Source organism: Xenopus tropicalis, chromosome 5, assembly GCF_000004195.4.
Source record: "Xenopus tropicalis strain Nigerian chromosome 5, UCB_Xtro_10.0, whole genome shotgun sequence".
In the NCBI taxonomy this organism is placed as follows: Eukaryota; Metazoa; Chordata; class Amphibia; order Anura; family Pipidae; genus Xenopus; species Xenopus tropicalis.
This window is the reverse complement of record NC_030681.2, coordinates 124991442-125013981: the sequence shown is the minus strand read 5'-3', so window position 1 is coordinate 125013981 and position 22540 is coordinate 124991442. Positions and strand designations below refer to the sequence as shown.

The 22540-nt window shown below is 39.5% G+C and overlaps 1 protein-coding gene across 5 annotated transcripts in view; it reads left to right on the top strand.

Moving 5' to 3' along the window:
• The first annotated feature begins 16762 nt into the window (after positions 1-16762).
• pax3 (paired box 3) overlaps positions 16763-22540 on the top strand; it is a 43666-nt gene continuing 37888 nt past the window's right edge. The window contains exons 1-4 of one of the 5 annotated variants that reach the window (XM_012970303.3): positions 16763-17516; positions 19495-19715; positions 20718-20847; positions 21710-21844. In XM_012970303.3, coding sequence (XP_012825757.1) covers positions 17429-17516; positions 19495-19715; positions 20718-20847; positions 21710-21844 — 574 coding nt within the window. In that variant the 5' untranslated portion in view covers positions 16763-17428. 5 annotated transcript variants of the gene reach the window in all.

Below are 22540 nucleotides of genomic sequence, written 5' to 3'. Positions count from 1 at the left end.
ATACGATGAAAGCCTCCCTTAGTGTACATTGTAAATAAATGATACATGCCTAAAATATATATTATTCTAGGAAAAGTTATTGATATAACTGTTAAATATTTCAAGTATAATATGGGCCCCCCAGCTGTTATCATGAATACATATATGGCCAACCTTAATGTGGCCATACACTATAAGACCAGCTTGTTTGCCGAGGTTGCCAAATGAGTTGATCTTTCTACCAATATGCCCGCCTAAGGAGGGTGATATCTGGGTAATCTGATCATTTGGCCAAACAATCGAATTACAACAACAGAAATAAGACCCTTTGGAGCGAGGACTGTATGAATGAGCTGATGTGGTTTCTAATCTGACTGGACAATCAAACCTGCCTGATCGACATCTGGCTGATTTTAGGCAAGATATTGGTCAGGTAGGCCCACTGGGGGTCCCTATACACAAGCAGATAAGCTGCCAAATTAGTCTAAAGGACCCAAATTGCAAACTGAAATCTACCTGTGTAAGGCCCCCTTGGGAAATTATTGAACTAAATCAACATGTTAGAGATCAGCAACATAGGTACTAGTTCCATAATACAGTTGCCAATAGCAACTAATTAGGGGCCTCATTTACAAAGTGCAGGGTAGAGTGCAAAAGTGCAATAATTATGTGAAAATCGCCATGTTATTTGTATGTTTGTATCTTGCCCAAACAGGAAATGGTTCTGATTAATAGTGGGTAACCTGTTAGCTAACATATCCAAGGCCTTTATCTGCCTTGCTCCATGGCGTAGGGAAATAGTTAAAAAGGCCTGTCTGCGTTCTGCTGCTGGCTCTTGCATCTGCACATAAAGAAAACATCTTTGCTTTCTTTGTCTGCAAGTGGATGGAGTGCGATGGATTGTTTGAAGTATGGAGGTTGTGTAAATTCCCCTTGACCAAGGCTGTCTTCTCTAAGGAAACTGATTTTAAAGCATTGGAAGGATAAGTGGTGAAATCATGATGGCTCAGGGCGAAATACAGATTAATGAATACAACGTCTGTCTGAGTAAGAGCCAGATTATGGTTAATATTCTTGATATGCATTCCAGCTTTTATCATGTTGGATGGCGGTGAAATAGGCAAAGACACGCGTACTACTCTGCCTTTCTTTAGTGAGTTTGCAGAAGTTTCCATTACCTGGGCAAGAAAGTCTAGTGCCTGAGACGTGTACATATGGAAAAAAAAAAAGACACTGGTACCGAAATCACACCCGAAAAACCGACCGTACAAGGAAATGGTTTTTCATGTAGTGAGATGATTATTCACTATGCGTTATGTTAAGGGGCTTGGTACCAATAAAATTATAATGTCACTCAAGGAAAATAATGGAGATTTTTTTGGACTGTGGACTTTAAAATCCTTTGGAGTACCATGTGTGGCCTCTAGTTTGACAGCCCTTGAATAAAAATAAGAATTAAAGTGATAATGTGACATTAGAGCTAATAAACTTTCACGCAGTATAGGCCACCAATGGGTCAACTTACTAGAGGCTATTCAGGCATGACAGTGCCCATGCGTCTTCCTTAGGTTGAAGACACATGGAACTACTAGTAGCAGCTACTTGTCAGGGCTACAAAATAGATAATTACTGATAATTGTCTTTATGTGTGTTTTAGCATAGGTAATTCTATTGTCTATGGCAGGTTATTTTCTGGCATTAAGTATGACAAGTAGCTGTTACTAAGCTCTGTGTGTCTTCATTCTTAGGAAAGGGTCCTTCCTCTAAGGGACCCATATTATTAGGGTTTAGACCCTTCTGCAGTGAAGTTACTGGGTCCCATAGCAGAACCATTTTAGTCCTCGCTTAAATTTAGGAATAAGTTATTTTTCATAAACTTGTTGAAACTGCCTATTACTCAATAAGCAACATTACAGCCCCTCCCCCTAGCAGTTGCAGGGTCATATAAATTCCTGGCACTGAGAGGCAATTGACAAAAAGTAACAACATGGCTGCACACATTGAAATGAAACTTCAGAATTCCCAAATGTCAGCACTTTGCATCGAATAAAAGGAGAAAAAGTAATTATTAAAGCGGCAATATGCACCCATTTGCAACATGAGCTCAATAAATAGGACATGTGCTAAACATACTTTTAACTGAGAAATGTCTATGGTTTCTGTTGTTTCTATGACTAAACAAGAATATGAAGCCAGTTTCATTTGGTCCTTCCTGTCACTTCCTGATCCCTCAGAACTTCCAAGGAGCTGATAAAATGAATTACCAGTGCAGATCTATATTGCTATCTGCCATAAGAAAATGCAGAATACATTCATATAGTAATAGAAACACAGATAGATTAATCCATAGACAGAGTAACATATAAAGCAATCAATAACTGATACAAGAAGTGAAGAGAGCCCTGCCCAAAAGAGCTTACAATCTACAAGATTAATCCATAGACAGACAGATACATTGGCAGACAGATTGATAGTCATTACTTATGAAATGAATTAATGACACAATAGTCCCTGGAACCAGTGGTTCTCTGGACAAGAAATAAGGAAGCTGGGACCTCTGAAACAACAGCGATAATGCTAAAAAATCAAAACAAAGCAGATTTTGGCATCATGTTAAGAGGCCATTAGTGGGCTGCCCCATATTTAATACAGATGCTAGATGCCCACATTCACTCCTAGTATGTCAGTGTTAATGGTCTCTCCAGATGTAGAATTGGACACAGTCCCTTATAAAATGTGATTTGTTTATCTCCCCAGTCCCACTTTACAGTCACTTCTGTCAGCTCGACACAATTAGGGATTTACGGATGTACAGAGCTTTGTAGAACATTCAGTCCTTAACAAAACATAAAGCTAAATCCCTTAAAATGTAGACTTTAACTCTGAATTCTACCGCTCTCTCCTTGGAAACAGAAAAGGCAGATCCAGCGTCTGCCGTATTTACTGCATCATATTAAAAAAAACATAAGCTCTTGGTAGTAAAATATTTCTGACTGAGCCACAAACGGATTAAGTTCAGCATCTTTAAGGCCTGCGCTCTGTTCCCATAAACATGTCTGACAGAAATATACTGCGGTAAATCCCAGCAGATTCTGTGCATGTATTGCCTAATGGCTTATAGGACAAGAGATTCTTGTACTGGGAAATGGGGAAAAAAAGTGATTTTTCAGAAACATTATGTTCTTGATTCATGTTGATGTCTTAGGAAGCACAAATCAAAGGCACATTTTCCATTACATATTACAAAACCCTTAAAGATAAAGCAACAATAAATACATAAAATAATTATAACTATGAATCCATTGTAACTGGGGCACCTGCTCATACTGAGACTATGCCCCTGAACATTGCAGGTCTCTATAAAAATATACAAATATATCACATACAACATCCCACACATAACAAATAAACTAAATATCATATAAAATAAAGAATTTCCATGAAAAATATATTATTCTAGTAATATGTGTCATTGGATAATCGTAGATTGAAACACTGCCATTTTAAGTGCTAGAAAATGCTCACATACAAACCAAGGACACACATACATTCTAGATTAATTCAGACAATTATTAGACAGCGTAAATACAGTGTAAGCAGACCCTGCACTGGAAGGGGGGGGGGGGGCAGGAGAGTCAGCCCTAATAAATGAGCACTTTGAATATATTGTAGTAGAAAAAGTCAACTTATCAATATTTTGGGACCCTCAGTTGAATCTGATGTAGGGCCCAGAACAGGGGCACGTCTAGACCTAATGCTGCCCCTCTTCAGCCCCCCACACTTACCTTTACAGCACCAGAGGGAGTCCACCCCAGTCATGAGCTCCTCTGAGCACCCCTGCATTTGCTGTGTACCTGTAACTTTCTCCTTACGGCCACCATTGGGGGGTAGGGGAAGCAGCCACATGGCACTGGAACTTTCTATACAAAAGAAAGGTGCTCAAATGCAGCTGAAGTTTATATGGGCAACCCATGTGACCAGAACCATTCACATGGTTTTAATGTCTAGTAATACAGAAGGGAATCATAACTGGCCAGCAGTCCCATTGGAAGGGGTATTTATTTGTTTTTTTTCTTTCAAGGAACAGCAAAAGTTTTAAAATGTCTAAGGTGCGATTCCTAGGAATATATATTCTGTAAATGGCATTTACATCCCCAAATCTTTTTTTTCAGGGGCTATAGCAGCTTTAACATCCTAAATCATTTCATTAAAACTAGGGGAAAATTGGTAAAATACATGAATCACCTATTACATAGAACAAAAAATTCACATATTACACATTCACATATTACATGAAACAAAAAATAAAAGACCTTGGAAGGTGTGTGATCATATCTGCTTACTGCCATACACAACTCCTTTTTATTTCCTTTGCTTTGCAAGGAAACTTTGGGCAATTTAAGAAAAACAAAGCAATGCATGTGTTTTCCCACTGGCAATTTATATACATGGCCAAGCATGAGTCCAGCCAATCTGCCCATGGGCTAAATCCACAGGTACTGTACCGGAATATGTTGTTTATAAATAAATGTTAATAATAAAAATAATAATATATGGAATATATGGAACTGTGTTTCATCTTTACCTTTTTTTTGGTGGAACAAAGTAAATTTTTCCATCAGGACAAATAATCCTAAATCCAACAGGACCACACATTTAGTGTTAAAAAAAAACACAATATTACCCATTTTTAGGTTCTGCTCACTGTGAGTGGATCCTGTGCTGGTATATTGGCTGGTCCTGGGTCCGGAATATTCCATTTGTCGAAGTTGCTGATAAGTTCCTGAGCGAATCACAAGTGATTGCTCTGGGTGGGAGACAGTAATTATCAGTTCAGGTACAGCACCATGTTTAACAATTGTATGGCCTATTGTGTCATACCCACAATGCATTGCATAACCACAGGAAATATGGGCTGAGAAAATTTGACAATTTTTCTAAGCATTATAAATAGATATTTTGCAAGAAATGAGGCCTTAAATATTAGAAAATAAAACTCCTTTAATAAATTCAACTGGTGTCTTTTGCTGCTGTTTAGCAAATCAGGGCCTTAGTGTTTAAGCAAAATTTTACAGCAGATCAGAACAGGTGTTATACACAAGAAATGAGATGAAGTTTTCAATGCATATGTGAGTGCATGGTTAGGCTTTTACACATACAGCTGCTTGGCCCAAAGGAGGGTGACTAGTATCAGTCTTTTATAAATAAAACTAATTTCCCCCATTTCAAAGTTTATTTTGATGTATGGGCTGCAATTGTATCACATGCAACTTCCCCTAGGGTTTCCAATAATGCTGGAATTATGGGGGAAAATCTTACATTCTGAGTAAAAATCATGATGATTTGTATCTGAATTTGCACTTTGCCCATTGTAATTGTGTGAGTAAATGACCCTTATGTTCTCCTGTTTATTTTCTTTTTTTGGCTTAAATTTTAGACCTGCCTTTTATATGGGGCAGAGAAAGTGAGGGGGTGTAAAATATTATTATTATTATGAACATTTATTTATAAAGCGCCAACATATTCCGCAGCGCTGTACAATAAGTGGGTTACATACATTGGACATACAGAGTAACATATAAAGCAATCAATAACCGATACAAGAGATGAAGAGAGCCCTGCCCAAAAGAGCTTACAATCTACAAGGAGAAAGGGTTGAGACACAAGGCGTGGATATGCCATATAATTGATACCACTACTATTTAACCCTGAATTAATCACTTGCTTTAATTTAAGAAGAATTAGAAAGAAGAAAAGCAATAGTACCCCAGTTTCTGCATGCTAGAATTCTGCACATCCCTTAGTATCAGAGCTGCAGTTCTGCAGCAGCTGTGGCAGCAGTAGGGCACTGTTTCTGGGATTATTTGTTACAATAAATCCTATAGAGTAATTGTGGCTCCATGCCCCCAGGCAAGAAATACAGCGGTAACCCTGTGCTTTACCTTTTGCTCTCCCTGTAACCATTTGTGCCCCAGGCCCCCTGTACATGGGTGCATTGCTCAGCATATGGGGGAGGCCCCCCTGTGACCCACGGACCTGAGTGGGTGCCAATCCATCGCACAGATACGCATCTTCTGCTTTTAAACTGATATACTGGGAATCAATTAGATATGCAGATTCCATTTCATGAGTTTCCAAATGCTAAAGCTACTGGCTCCCTTGCAGTCACTTGCAGTCGAGCAACGGTATTGTGTTTCTTTTGGGGTGGGGGTAAAACATTTCGATATAATTCGTCCCCAGACCATTGAAACATTCGGTACCAGGTGAATTCTGCAGATAAGGTCTCGATTAATGGATGGCGGCGACCCCCTGACAGACTGCTATTCCCAGGTAATGTCGGTGACTAGCACCCCCAACCCCATTAAACCTGGGGGGGGGGGCAATGGGTTTACTTATCATTTTGCACCAGGTTTCTTTATGTGTATAACGGGGAACACAGTAGTAAGGGAGGGTTTACAAGAATATGTGAAAGTAAAGTAAGAAAGTGTATGAGTATACTACAGTTCTACAGTATTGCAGTCTGTGTGTGTGTGTGTGTTCACATATATATTTAGTTTTTTTGCGCTTAGCGCTATATATCTATGATAAGGACCAGCGCTCTTTTATATATTTAAAACGACAAAAGTTTCTTTATTTTACATACCACTTACCACTAAATTAAAGAAACGTTTATTGTTTAAATGTAATATAACATTATATGGTCATTATCAAAGAGCAATTAGAGTGCGGTTACCTCTACATATACATAATGTATATCTATCTATCTTTTATCTATCATCTATCTATCTATCTATCTATCTATCATCTATCTATCTATCTATTATCTATCTATCTATCTATCTATCTATCATCTATCTATCTATCTATCAATCATCTATCATCTATCATCTATCTATCATTTATCTATCTATCTATCTATCTATCTATCTATCTATCTATATCTGTCATCAATATATACAATTATATACTATTATATAGATATTCCAGCGCTTATTAATTCCTTTTTTATACTTATTCGTTTTTAATTTGTAGTAAACGAATTTCGTTCGTAACGGATAAGTAATAATAGGAATTTATGTACCAGTTTAATGAATAATTAGGACTAACGTTGATATCGTTAAACATCAAGGTAGATTGGTAACATTCAGTTATTGGAAGCGTTTCTGCTGCAAAGGGATAACATTTCAGGCATTTAAATGCAAATGTTCTTTACATGAATATTTCTTTTGGACAGACTGTAGAAAGCGCTATGGTTTTAAGAACAGACAATACAAATACAACCACATGCACCCTAAGAATAATAATTGTAATGCTGACAGAGCACATGAATGCATTAGACGCATCTTTTGAGACTTTCCTCCACACCTGGAAAACCAAATCTGGCGCAAATTATTGTTGCCTCTTATCACAATATGGATATATCAATGATCTATCTTTCACTTTATTTTTACGTCAATTTACCTACCAATTTCCTTTTACATCTATTGATATCCTCAACTCTAGACACTATATATTGATGATTTACTATATATTTACATGATTTACAGAGGCATCGCTTACTGCTGGGAGCAATACATTTGTTGTTATGATGGTAAAAAATGATAAGTAAATCCGTTGGATAGAAACAGGCAGATAATCGATGGCAGACTGTAGGGGAACTTACTATACAGCCCAACATTGCCGGTTTGTTATTTATTTACAGTTGTTTTGGGGTTTCGGTATGTAAACACGGGGCCTCTGGGGGTAAACGTGTAGGTCCCAGGTCTCTTTGCAACTACAGGCGCTGTTGTTTCCTGTTTATAACGATAAAAAGAGAATATATATATATAAATCCATGATCTGTCTAAACTAAATGTTAGTGTAGTTTAAAAAAAAAAAAGAAAAAAACCGTCCTACATACATTCATTCGTTGGGTATTTTATTTATGAAAAAACACAGTATATAACCTATAAACATCCCCAACAAAAAACAGTATTGTTACATCCTTATACAACAAAATGAATACAATAACAGTTCATGTGCATATATCTACATATTTGTTAAGTTTACCGATTGACTGAGGTTATTGAAATCCACAGCACTTATGTGTTTAATCACTGTAATATACTATTAAAATTATATATGCTGGAAAAGCATTGTGTATACTTTTGGTTCTATTTAAACAAATGAAAATTATACAATATAATAGACAGAGCTATAAGTAAAAAAAATATATGGAGAGAGAGACAACGTTGCATTATAGACGTGTTCAGCACCCAGGTCACACACATATATGTGTATGTGTGTGTGTGTATATATATATAGATATATATATATATAGGTTTTAATTAATTTGTGTACATTACCATCTTTAGTATAGTGTTTTAACAGTGAGGTAGGGTGCTTGCTTCACTTTGTTTTCAGTGTGGGCTCTGAATGTCTAAAAGTGAATAAATTCTCCCAGTATTACCTGTAGAGCAATGACTATGTGGAAGTGGCAGATAGAGAAGGAAGAATAATCCAACCCCCATCTCCAGACATTAGTGTCCATATTATGTGTCATTTCCACAGCCCTTTGTTTGTCTGATAGAACAAATACAAATGTTGCCAGAATCGCTGCGATCTGTGTTTGTGCTGCTGCCGGAGTGTTTTATACACAAACTTAATTTGTCAGGACATTGATAGCAGCCTGTATCAGATCGCACCTCTCCTGCTAATTGTAATGGGTAAATAATCAGGGTGATAGCCCGTGGCATTTGCTTATCGGCCCGTTTAGTAACTAATAGCCGACATGAAAGTGGCTTTTTAGTATGGCAGAATTATCATATGCATTGAGGGTGTAAGCAATAGCCTAAACCAATAAATAGGTGCTTGTGGTCCCTCGCAATCAGTCTGATAAAGGGCAGAGCACACTTCATTATCACTCAGGCTTATCACAATAGGTCCCCTGCCAGGCAACTAGATCCTCCTTCAGATCTCTGCTGTTTGATGGCAGAGACCCGCAGAGAGGGGCCACAGGTAATCAGCCTTCCCAACATCAAAGCGACCCTTTCCCAGGGACACTGTGCGCAAAAACCTGTCCTGCTTTCCCATCACAATAGAAGGGGGATTGGATCTAACCAAGCTTGCCCAAACACAATTACAGGTGTAGGCTGAAATATCAGGTTATTAAATGTAAAATCAAGTTAAATGCTCTAAAGTCAGTTTTGTTCTTCCTTGTTTTGTAAACTGGTATAGTTGCCCTTTTTTATTCCTTTTCTATAAGCTGCAGTAACGCACACACTGTCCGTGATGGAATTTTACATCCTTCTCACTAAATACATAATATATACTAATTTATATAATAATACGGAACAGCCAATAAATGTACCGATCGACCTGTGTGCGACTGTATAGAAAAATAATGATATAATTGTTTCTACATCTGTGACATAATCCTGTTACTGTCTATCAGTCTGTATGTGAGCCCTAAGCAATATAAACCTGTGAGAACAGAATCAGGACAAACTGTAAAATCAGAAATAGTTATTTATCATTATATAATTATCTGTAGATGAGAACTGTGTGCCTTATTAACCTGTGCGAATAGAAGCAGTGCTTATATAATGTAGGTTATGGTCATTAACCCTTTATGCAATAGCCTGGGTGTGAGATCAGTACCTTCTAAACCTCTGTGGATAGAAATAATAGGATACAATGCGATGCAATAATGGGGAAACCGTACAAGTCACAGTATATTATCCTCCTGATAACCTATAGTGTAATGGAATAATAGATAATAAATACTGTATATTACATGTATGATCTATACTTGGGCCACAATACAATATCCAAGTGCGTGTATAGATTTGGGTACTTGTAAAATGCACACAATAACACAATAACACTGAGTCCATAAATATAACTGTGAACTATTAACGCTTTTATAATACACTCTCAGTACACTTATAAATCCATTTGGTATATTTATAAATCACCGACATATTCTGCAGTTCTGTGCAATAGTTTGGAGTAAACATTGGACAGATTACAAATAAAAATACAGCCGTTATCTAGAGGCAAATGGGCCCCGCATAATAAATCGTATCCTTTTTGTATATCTAGTATATCTGTCATACCCGGTTTGTATAACAAAATGTTTTAATCCAACACTATGGGATTGCTCTGCCTCCTGTTTCTGTACGGTACTGTAGGGTTTAATAACAGTAATTATCTGTTGTAATATCTCTGTTGATCAGACTCCATCCGTTACAGACCACAAATAGAAGAATATGGGAATCTGTACACAATGTCAGGGCCGTCCCATCCATATCTATGCATTATACATATCTGACATTTGCATGATATATCTGTCTTTAACATATCTCAGTTTATCTGTCAGTTCTGCTTGTGCATATCTATCTATCTATCATATATCTATCTATCTATCTATCTATCTATCTATCATCTATCTATCTATCTATCTATCTATCTATCTATTTATCTATCTATCATATATCTATCTATCATCTATCTATCTATCTATCTATCTATCATATATCTATCATCTATCTATCTATCTATCTATTTATCTATCTATCTATCTATCTATCTGTCTACAGCAGGACCTCCAGCCCAGAATAAGTACCGCAGAAGAAGGCTGAGTGGCTATAGATTGCATACAGCCCCCCTCTAATCCAATTAGAAATGCACCTGGCTTGGGGAGAGTCTGTAATTAGCAGGAGCACTCTCAGCCAGTTCTGCTGGGAAGCGTGAAATCCCCTGTGCTGGTGTGATTGGCAGGGTATAGGGGCTTCCATTCCTACTCCATCATTTGGGTGGGATCTCAACTGTCCTTCTGTGGGAAAATACAGCAAATCATTATCATTTAATGTGTGAAAATATTAAGGGAGGAGACTATCTCAATTACACACTGAGATAATGGGAAAAGCATCCAGGTCAGGGACACGTTGCCCTGATAGTTAATAACTCAAAGAGCCGGGTGCTGGAGTCACTTGGCCCGGGATATATTATATTACTGCTGCAAATATACTGCTGCCCTGGGCCTAATTACACAAGCCTGCTCTGTGGCACTGCGCAACCCATACACCGACACACTGCGGCACAGACCTGCGGCAAATTCTACTCGCACTCACACATGCACAAATGCACCCACTCATACTCAAGCACACACTCACCCATGCACAAATGCACCCACTCATACTCAAGGACACACTCATACATGCACACACCTATGCACAAATACACTCACAGAACACCCTCACACATGCTCAAGCACACACTCACTCATACTCAAGCACACACTCACTCATACTCAAGCACACACTCACTCATACTCAAGCACACACTCACTCATACTCAAGCACACACTCACTCATACTCAAGCACACACTCACTCATACTCAAGCACACACTCACACATGCTCAAGCACACACTCACACATGCTCAAGCACACACTCACATTTTCCACAGAGAGATATTTATCTTTCACTCTGAACAGTACCCAGATATACAGATGTTATTGATCATTGATGTACTGCTAACAGGTTACACAACAAAAGACAAAATATATACTTGTTATTGGGCTAATATTAGCCTTAGCGTTATGTAATTTGGAATAATGTACAATATTTGTCCGTAACTTGTTAATGGAGACTAAATAACCAGTTGGTGGGTCCCCCCCCATGCAAACATATGTTTGCCGATCTGTGCCAATACCAAGCGTTACAATCCCATCACACTGAGTTGAAATAAAACCCAGTCCCCTGAGCGAGTGCCCGGGGCTGATATCTGACTCCTCCCAGTCCCTTTATTCCTAATCACGTTAAGCCTCATACTACAATCTTATTTGTGAGGGGTATGTTGCCCAGGGCCCATGTACCACTGCCCTGCCTACTCTCTGCTTGTGTGCCTCCTGCCACCTCTCTGCCTTCATACTTGCTGGGTTTCTGGGCTAGAGTTAAAGTTAGAGTTACAAGTGAAGCTGGGGGTCTTCAGGTCTGACACCCTGTGCTGTATGTAATGAATGTATCGTTTGCCTATTTGCCTATTCCCCCATAGGATTCCTGTGCTAGGGGGCCAAGATAAATGCTCTCTATGCCTTTAAACTGATCATATGTTGGTTTCATTGCATAAGAAAATCGCACTGTCTCTGGCTCTGGCACCCAACCTGCTGACTTCTATTTCTTCCAATCCTGAGTTATAGATAAGAGCTGCTGAGATCTGTAGTTGGAGAATAGTTGTTGGGCTGCAGGCCCTGTATTCCTGCTAGGGGGACACAAATCTTGTGACCAGTATGGCAAAGATTTGTTGTGCTTCACTACCTAGCATTAAGTGACAAGTATGTTATCATTCATGGTAATATACTTCTTAAAATTCTTTTTAAATACGTGTTTTTTTGAGCAGAAACGTGTGATGCCCTGATGATGTATATGATATGATGTATTTGATATGATGTATATGATATGATGTATGCAGGAAAGCTTCTCTAATGAGCAATACTTGGGCACAGGCAGGCATATTACTTGTAATACCATGGCGCTGTGTAGCAACGAGGACAGAAATGGAGAATCCAGGAATCCAGATAAAGTGATGAAGTCCTGCAGGTTCAATGTGGGGCTTCTGCTGGGAAGTCAGGCTCGGATGACATGTCAGGGCTACAAGCCCCTGATGGGCTGATAAGACGAGGCCTGTTGAGGGGCACAGAGGAGTTAAGTTACCATGTAAGGTTTGTGAGAGGGGCAGCAGTAATTTGCTCATCCCCCAGCAATCTTCTCTGCACTCACAATGTGACACGGTGAGGGGACTGATACATTTTCATTTCATGGCAATTTGTAAGGGGACGTTTGCTGGTTGCTGATCATTTGTCTCCCACCTCTCCCACAGACTGCCTGTGCTCCCCAGCTGCTTTATGGGTAGGCTAGACTTGCTCTGAGTTTTCCTATTCAAACCATTGCATTTAATTAGTCATGTACTCAAATCCCACTAAGAAAGGCATTACAAGTCTGCCTTGGCCTTAAAAATCTGGGCTTTGCGTATCCAGTGTCGAATTTACTAAAGACACTTTGTAAATCTCGCACAGTTCTCGCTCTCGCACATTGTTATCAGCAATGGTTCTACGAATGGCTGGTATAAACCCAAGACCTGGTATAATGTACACCAATGTAACACCAGCTATAGTATTGCCAGTGCTGGAATCCACCCTCCCGCTAGCCCACACTACATATGTATCAAAATCCAAAATTCCAAAATAACCGACACATTGTTGTATCCGACACTGGGCACTTCCAAACTGCAAGATATAAATTACACTGCTCTCCGTGTAAGGTGCTGGGAATGAATTGACTGAAGGAATGTTTAGTTAGTACATAGCTACGCACGACTTACAGACTGCTGCCTAAAGTCAAGAGGCAAATTTAGGGATCATTTGGCAGCAGTGAAAGTTTATAATAAATAATAATTTAGCTGTTTCCAGGCTGTGATTGCTTTTTTTCGTGACTTGTAGGGGTAATTTCAAATGCCCTGTAGTCCTTGCTCTGTACTTACAGCAGGGCTGATTGATCTTGGTCGCAGGGCTGATTGATCTTGGTCGATAATACAAAGTGGATAAGACTGATGGTTGTTGGTGCTGGGGAGTGTAAAGGCCTGTTGGAGGGATTGCTGGATGGGTAGGGCTGGCTGATGGTAAGGCTTTGGGGTTGGGTTTTTTAGGTGATGATGAGTACGACTGGATTCTCAGCATTAGATTGTAGGCTCTGCCGGGAAGAGACAGTCAGTTCAAAGCTTCCATTACGGGTTCTCGCCATTTTAGTGGAGAGCATCTATGTAAGCAAAGTCACAGTGCTGGTATCACTGGGGAGAAAGAGCAGGGGGGCTGCCTGTATACTCCTGGTGCCCCCATGTGCCCCCCAGCCCCGGCATTCCTTGTCCCCTTAGCCCTTCTCGGGTTACCTGCTGCTGTAATGAGATAAAGGCAGGGGAAATGGGGCAATAAAGGCACTTAGGTTGGGAAACATTCCTCACAGCGCTGGGCTCATCACGTTACTTCCAAATTTCTCCTATTAAGAACACAAATACAAGGTAATGGGATTCAGGCTTGGGCTGTGCTCATTGAACGTGAGCGCCATACTAAGTCATTCAAAAGAAATCCTGAATAATAGGCATACTGTGCCCCCATATTTCTCATCATTATTAGTATTAACCTACTGTGACAGTGGCAAATTAAATGGAACGAAAATGCTTACATATTATCTGGTGGTTTAATATATATGTACTAGATGCACAGACTTCACCAGATGATAACAGATGAGCGTTTTAGTCCTCTTTAATTTGCCAGTAACATGCCACTGTAGCTTCATACTAACAATAATGAGAAATATAAGGGCACCTAATGCATATTAGTCAGACTGGACACCCCTTAGTTGTAGTAGTTTTCAGAGTTTTCAATAAAAAGAAATTTTCAGCACAACAGGAACTTAACCCTACTCTCCCTTTGCACTGTTATGCAATCATTTATTACATATTTAGGATAAATAATATTAATTTAGTTTATACTAAATGTAAATTGTGCAAGTGGAAAAGTGGGGGTTGCTGTAGGTTGTATTTTAGCACAGCCATTGGATAAGAAGGGTACATTGGTTTATACCCCCCTTTGGGAGAACTGCCAGCTTGCTGGGGACTCACAACAGGAGATAGGAAATATTGAGTCAGAGTCGGGTCCATGACTAAACTGATCTCATGGTTTATCTCATGAAAATCCAGTTGTGCTAAAAAAAAAATGGAGTTTGGCTGGAGATTTGTATCCCTTTCGCTCTGTCACTGGAAGGAGAGTTAAACCCCACCGGGCACCCACAGACTTACACACAAGTTCCTAGAATACACTGCACCCATAGTGCATTGCGCCCAGTTTCCATAAAAATAATTAAGTACCTTAGTGGTTTAACTTGTGGCACAAGGAGATTTCGTTGAAATCTTGAGATTTATGAGAGGAGGGAGAGATTGACGATTGGGCGACACGGCCCCATTCTGTAGGAAGCAGTTTTTAGCTTAGTCCCCAATTCTCCATGCCCTGTCACCACCATCACGCATCTATCATTTCCAGCTACTATTTGCTTTTCCATAGCTTTTAAACGAAGCTTTCACATGAGGGGGCCACTTGGCGCTGGATACACTTACATGGGTGTGAATTATTTTCTGTTATGGAACAAATTATCGCTGAAAAGTCACAATAATATTAGTATTAAAAACAACAATACTAATATTTAATGAACAGAAAAATATATATATAATTAACAAGAAAAAGAGTATTCGAGGGAGTAATATATTTAAGGATCATGGCTATTCTGTATTATTTTGGTTATTACAGTACTACTGAGACAGACAGGAATATAAATGAGTATAGGGGAAGGCAGTGCAAACTAAATGACACCTATGAATTAGCAGGAAAGTAACTCTAATCTTCTCACCCGTGCAAAACAAGAGCAAATGCGGCGCAGAACTGTGCCCAAAATAAACAGCGCAATCCTGTGCAACACAGCTGGGGAGAGCCTGGGCCCTGCCTCATACCAATATTTTATTTAATATCTCATTGAGCCCAGCAGTAACACAGGTTTCCCAAACTACTGATCTTTACAGTATGAAAACCGAGGGGGAATCCCTGGCCCTAGCCGCATTGTATATGTGACAAGGGGAGGATAAAGTTGCGATTGAAATGGGAAGGGGGGGAGATTTGTTTGTGTTTTTCCCCTCTCTTTATATTATTTTGCAGAGGGAACAGCGGGGATGTGACCCATTAAGTGCCGGACAGGGCGCAGCTCTGCGAGTAGTGGGAATTTCCATGTCCTGCCCAAAGGGTTAAAGACAGAAGTCATTGTTTCTTTTATTTCAAAGGCCAAAGCTGCCTGTGTCCCATCCCTTTGATTGATGAAGGCAGAGAATGAGTTCAGTGGCAGGAGTGACAGTCTACTGAATGGCCCATTGCAAATAAAGGGATCTGCTCCAGTGTATCTGCTGCCTGGCACTAACCACGTTATAAATAAATGGGGCCTGACAATGGCACCTTATGGAAGGGAGAGACAGCCTTTATAGCCTTCCTGGCGTCATCTCCTGCTGGGGATCCTCCATCCACTGCTTCAGCTCCTCTCCCTCTATTTATCCAGCTCTCTGGCCACTACTATAAATTCCTTTCAACAAATGCTGCCCCCAGTCCGCCCACTCTAAGCTGGGAATCACACAAGTGCGCCTGGCTGGTAGCTGCTACATAACTGTGTATGTGTGTGTGTGTCTGTGTGTGTCTGTGTGTGTCTGTCTGTGTGTGAGTGTGCTTGTGTGTGTGTCTGTGTCTGTCTGTGTGTGTGTGTGAGTGTGCTTGTGTGTGTGTCTGTGTGTGTCTGTCTGTGTGTGTGTGTGAGTGTGCTTGTGTGTGTGTCTGTGTGTGTCTGTCTGTGTGTGTGTGTGAGTGTGCTTGTGTGTGTGTCTGTGTGTGTCTGTCTGTGTGTGTGTGTGAGTGTGCTTGTGTGTGTGTCTGTGTGTGTCTGTGTGTGTGTGTGTCTGTGTGTGACTGTGAGTGTGCTTGTGTGTGTGTGTCTGTCTGTGTGTGTGAGTGTGCTTGTGTGTGTGTCTGTGTGTGTGTGTGCTTGTGTGTGTGTGTGTGTCTGTGTGTGTGTGTCTGTGTGTGACTGTGAGTGTGCTTGTGTGTGTGTCTGTGTGTGTCTGTCTGTGTGTGTGTGTGAGTGTGCTTGTGTGTGTGTCTGTGTGTGTGTCTGTGTGTGTGAGTGTGCTTGTGTGTGTGTGTGTGTGTTTGTGCCTGTGTGTGTCTGTGTGTGTGTCTGTGTGTGTTTGTGCCTGTGTGTCTGTCTGTGTGTGTGTTTGTGTAGGGAGAGAACTGGGGGTGGGGACAAATAAAATATGGCAGTGTATTTACAAAGTTGTTTCATGCTCTGTAGGAGCCCTACACTATCGAGGGCTTGTGCAGACTTGGCTGAGTTTCCAGCTGTAGAGGGACCCCAACAGGGAATGGAATTAATGGGTTAAAATGTGGTATCTGCAGAGTAAAACTGCACTTAGAAGCGATGCCCTGTACTGCTATGCAGAGTGGAGACACTTGATGATGATGAAGGGGCGGAGTTAGCAATTCCCCTCACCGGGATGGCAGGGGTTCTCGCCAATGAGAATTGACTTCCCTAGACGGGACAGGGCTGGGATTGGCCAATAGCAGAGCGGAGCTCCTTGTGCAGCCTCAGCTGAAAGAACTAATAAATACTTCTATGCAGACTCGCACCTCACTCTCAGCAAACAGTCAGGAACTCTCTGGGTCCCAACGGGCCCCCGGCAATTGCCCTACACTAGTTACCTCCGAGGCAGGACAGGACTCGCAGGACTTGCTCTCTCCTCTGGCATCTGCTGCACACAGTGGCACCTCTCACTCTCTCTCTACAGGGGACTTGGATATAATATCTGGCGAGGGACCTGATGATGACCAGCTTGGCTGGAGCTGTGCCAAGAATGATGAGACCAGGCCCAGGGCAGAACTATCCCCGGACTGGCTTCCCTCTGGAAGGTGGGTCACTGCCTGTATAACCTGCACTAGCCACTTGCTTACCTTTCCCGTGTCTATCTGTCTGGCATTTATGTAATCTATTTAACTAGCCATCTGTTGGTACGTCTATCTATCATCTATCTATCATCTATCTATCTATCTATCTATTTATATATCCATCTATCTATATCTATCTATCTATCTATCTATCTATCTATCTATATATCATCTATCTATCTATTTATATATCCATCTATCTATCTATCATCTATCTATCTATCTATCTATCTATCAATCTATCTATCATCTATTTGGCTATCTATCTACCCATCTATCTATATCTATCATCCATCTATAATTCCAACTAATTTAATCTGTTAGTGTGAACAGTCTACTTCCGTATGTGTCAAATCAGGCTGTCTATATATAAGTACATATTTAAGTCTGTTTTTATATCTGTCTGTTATTCTTGTCTGATTAGCGATCTTTACCTGCTTCTGTATCTATCGATCCGTCTCTCTGCTCTTATCACGTAACAATTCTCTGTCTGTGTATAGATTCTGTATTTTTGTCTGCATGTCATGTGAAATGTTTTCCCCACTTATCGATCTTAATGTAGATCTCTCTACTGCCTCTGTCTCAACTATCTTTAATCTATGTTCAATATGTACACATATTCCCAAGATGTATAAATATAATACCTTGTCAGTCTGTGTCTCTAGCTGTCATGTATGGGTGATAGAATATACACCTGTCATCAGTCTAATAATGTATCTAATTATTCGTATATCTATCTATCTATCTATATCTATCTATCTATCTATCTATATCTATCATCTATCTATCTATCTATATCTATTTATCTATCTATCTATCTATATCTATCATCTGTCTATATCTCGCTCCTTTATCATCTTGAACTTTTTATCTGTTGGCGCATCTGACCAATAAATCAGTTGTTTCTATGTACACTTTGAGATAATAATGATAAATACACTAAGTATATATATTGCTGGGGTGGCAATTAAATAGTTTGTTTTAAACCCTCTCTCAACGAGAGTTTAGTTACATATGTTAATATTGAACCTTAAAATATATAATAACATAATAATAGAAATAATCCTAACAATGATTAGAGTTTTATTTACTTATTAACTGTACTGTTCAACTCTATTAGCAACAACATACATGTTTGATGTGTAATTACAAATATATATATGTATGTTTATTTACACATATGTATATTCAGATGTGTGTATTACATCATTGTTGTTTATATTTATTAGTATATTTTGCTTATGTAAGTATGTATGTATGTATGTATGTGCATCACATGTCGGCAGTATCTGTGTGTATATGAGATGCCCGGGCAGATGGCTCTCAGTTCTAGTGAGTAACGGAGGGAAAGGAAAGTCTGTACACACTTAACTGGCAGACACGGTGCAGAAGGGCCTTTTAATAAATCCCTGGGGCTGTCCTATCCCTGTCCATTTTGGATGAGGTTATGATTATTTTATGAAATAGAAAAGACAGCGGCGGAACTCTGTCTCCTCCAACCAACCCAAACTTTCTCCATCTATCAGCAACTTCTGCTACAAGGTCCTCACCCCCCACCCACACCCACACATAAAGCTTAATTACCAACATGTCGGGCAAACAGGCTGATTACATATATATCATAGACACGCAGCAAAAAGGGAAAGTCACTGAGAATAAAATATGTATGGGAATAGGTTAAGACGGAAAATAATAGTTGATAATGTTCCTGATAAAGTGCAATAGCTGACAGGACCCAGGACTAATGAAATGCTAGGGATTAAAAGCAATTTCTGTGTTTTTGTAAAGCTTAATGTGCTTTTGGTTGGCATTGCAAAAAAGTCTGTGATAATGTTTTCTGTGTATCAGTTGAGTGCACTTCTTGTGACTTAATCCTCTATAAAATATATGAGATTAACTGTTCATTTGGTGTCTTTTTAACATGCAGTGTCCACTCCTTTAGGCCAAGGCAGGGTGAACCAGCTGGGTGGAGTGTTTATCAATGGCAGACCCCTGCCCAACCACATCAGGCACAAGATAGTGGAGATGGCCCACCATGGCATCAGGCCCTGCGTTATCTCCCGGCAGCTCAGGGTTTCCCATGGCTGCGTCTCCAAGATCCTTTGCCGCTACCAGGAGACCGGATCCATCAGACCCGGAGCCATCGGGGGCAGCAAACCCAAGGTGAGCAAGTGCAATGCCTGCAGGGGGCGACACTCTCACCTGAAGCTCTCACACTCTCCTGCGTGTCGCTCACATTCTCATAGTTGTTGCAAGTCGCACAGACTCATCTGAATGCCACACTTACCCTCGCAGTCACCTGCAGGTTAGACACACAAAGTCTCTCATTCACCTGTATTTAGTACTAACAACTCACACTTATCTGCCAGCTGATACCTTACATTAAACGACAAACAAACATGACACTTTGGTGGGAAGTGGAAGAACAGCAAACAAAGTGAAAGTGGAAGTGCAGAAACAAGGTGATTGTGTCGTTTATTTGGACTATCCCAGATGCCCCTTGTATGCCAGACTATACAATATAATTATTGCATTATAAATAATGTAATTCTAAGCAACTTTCCCGTTTACAGAAATGTAATTGGTTTTAAACTTAAACTTAATTGCTGTTGAAAGCAGTATCCTATTATTTATATTTTCTGCACTGCTGCTTCTACCTCCTGGAATAATGTAGCAGAAGCCAGCTGATTTTCATCTAGAAAAGAACTGAAGTCTGACACATTATTTCAAGATTCACAAAAGGAGAATACTGCTTAAAGATTGAGTTATATTTACAAACAAATGTAAAACTTTGAAAATTATGATTTAATGTATATTGCTTAGAAAAAAAAAACAATTTCGGGTGGAGATGCCCTTTAAAGTGAGTTTCTTTGCTTATCTTGAAGTGGAGTATTCTCAGTACAAAAACAGAATTAGACTTCTGATTATGGCATTTCTAGTAACCCGATCTCTGGATTTTCTAAGCCTGAAAAGTCGTAGAGAAATACTGAACCAATGAAAGATGATATTTCCACCAGCCTAAGGACTTGAAGTTCACTCTAAAACAAAAACTAAAAATCCAAGCTGACATCTGCAGGTTAAAGTCGCACGGACTTGAGTCGTTGCTGCGAATTTTCTTTGTGATCTCCAAGTGGGCTCAAAACTAACTTTCCTTTCATTCTAAAGCAGGTGACTACTCCAGAAGTGGAGAAAAAGATCGAAGAATTTAAAAGAGACAACCCGGGTATGTTCAGCTGGGAAATTCGCGATAAATTACTTAAAGACGGAGTATGTGATCGCAATACTGTGCCTTCAGGTACTTTAAGATTAATATTAATACTGCAGATCATCCATCTCTATTAGAGCAGGCAGATCACTTAGGCAATAAAATCTATCGATCGCTTCTCTGCTGAGAGAGGCTTTTCCTATGGAGCCATCACGCTCCATTAAATATTAATTACTGGCTGCATTATTACATGGATCATTTCTAACGTTGGTTATTAACCTCATATTTCAATGTAGAAATGACAAAAAGTAACGAATGGGCTTTTATACCAATGGAGCCGTTTCCAAACCAATTAATAAAAAGTAAATAGACCATGCACATTGCGATCAAAAAAAATATATATTTATATTTGCAGTTTATAACTGCATTTCTGTAATTTTTACTTTGATCGAATGTTCTTTTCAAAGTCTTTGATTTAAATTTAAATTTAGTTTTACATTTTACAATCTTACAATTTAAATTGTCAAAAAAATAAAATAGGCATAAAAGGGAAACGATTTTTTTCTGAATTTAATCTAATGTTATAACCAGCGGTAACAATAGAAAAACCGATTTAATTAGATATAAATAAATGTATCCTTACCTTTCCTCTCAGCTCGGTTAATAACTGTAGAAAAAAGTGCAGCGCCACGTTTTGTAAACTAAAATATTAGATCGAAAACTGATTGTGATTAAATTAGGGAGTATTGAAATACAATAATTAATTATACTGTAGATTAAAGTTATAAAATGATAAGAAAATTAAATGTTTTAAAATAGTAATATAGCAAAAATAAAATAGATTTGTATGTCGGCTAAAATAAGGAATCCGTTTGATTAATATGATTGATATTAATGTGTAATTCAGAATTGTGACGGCGTTTAACCCCTCCATGTCAACTCTTAATTGCAGTGAGCTCCATCAGCCGAATTCTGAGGAGCAAATTTGGGAAAGGGGATGAGGAGGACATAGAGTTGGATCGGAAGGAGCAGGAGGAGAGTGAGAAGAGGGCAAAGCACAGCATTGATGGGATCCTTAGGGAAAGAGGTAGGGCACTGCACCTTTATTTGCCCATACTTAGATGTTTGCCGATTTTTCACTTACTTCATGTTATTACTTTTAATTTTACCTTTAACATCAGGCTTATTAATTTGTTGTTTTATAATTCTGTTTGCTTTGTTAGCTTCGATGTTTGCCCCTCGGGTGTAGTAATTAGTGTTGATTAGAGTGCGGATATTTTGGAATTGTTTGAATACAAGTAAATACATGGATCATTGGGGCTATTAGTGATCGCCTGTAGTAGCCCGAATGTAGCGCTGTAAATCACTCTTTCCTGAGCTGTTTATTGATATAACTGCTGGTAAATGAGTAACCGAGGTGTCAGAGCAATTGAACCATTTACACATATTAGCAGAGATCAAAGCAATTGGAATTCTCAGTTTAGCTCTTCAGAGACCTGGGCATTGTCTTGCAGCCTCCTACCTGATGGCAGGGGAGATAGTGCCTGGGGAAGGAGGGGGCCACATCGCACTCTCACAGATTCCTTGGAGACATCAATAAGAAATCGTAGGAGTTTGTAATTCAATTCTAGCCGAGCTGGGGGGAACCATTTCCTTATAATAAGTGATATTCAGCCTATCTGAAACTAGCATCTCCCCCCTCCTGCACTAACCCAGTCCATTCCCTGGCTATTTCCTTCAATAAAAACGCACACATGTTATGATTTTAATTTAACCCCTTCGA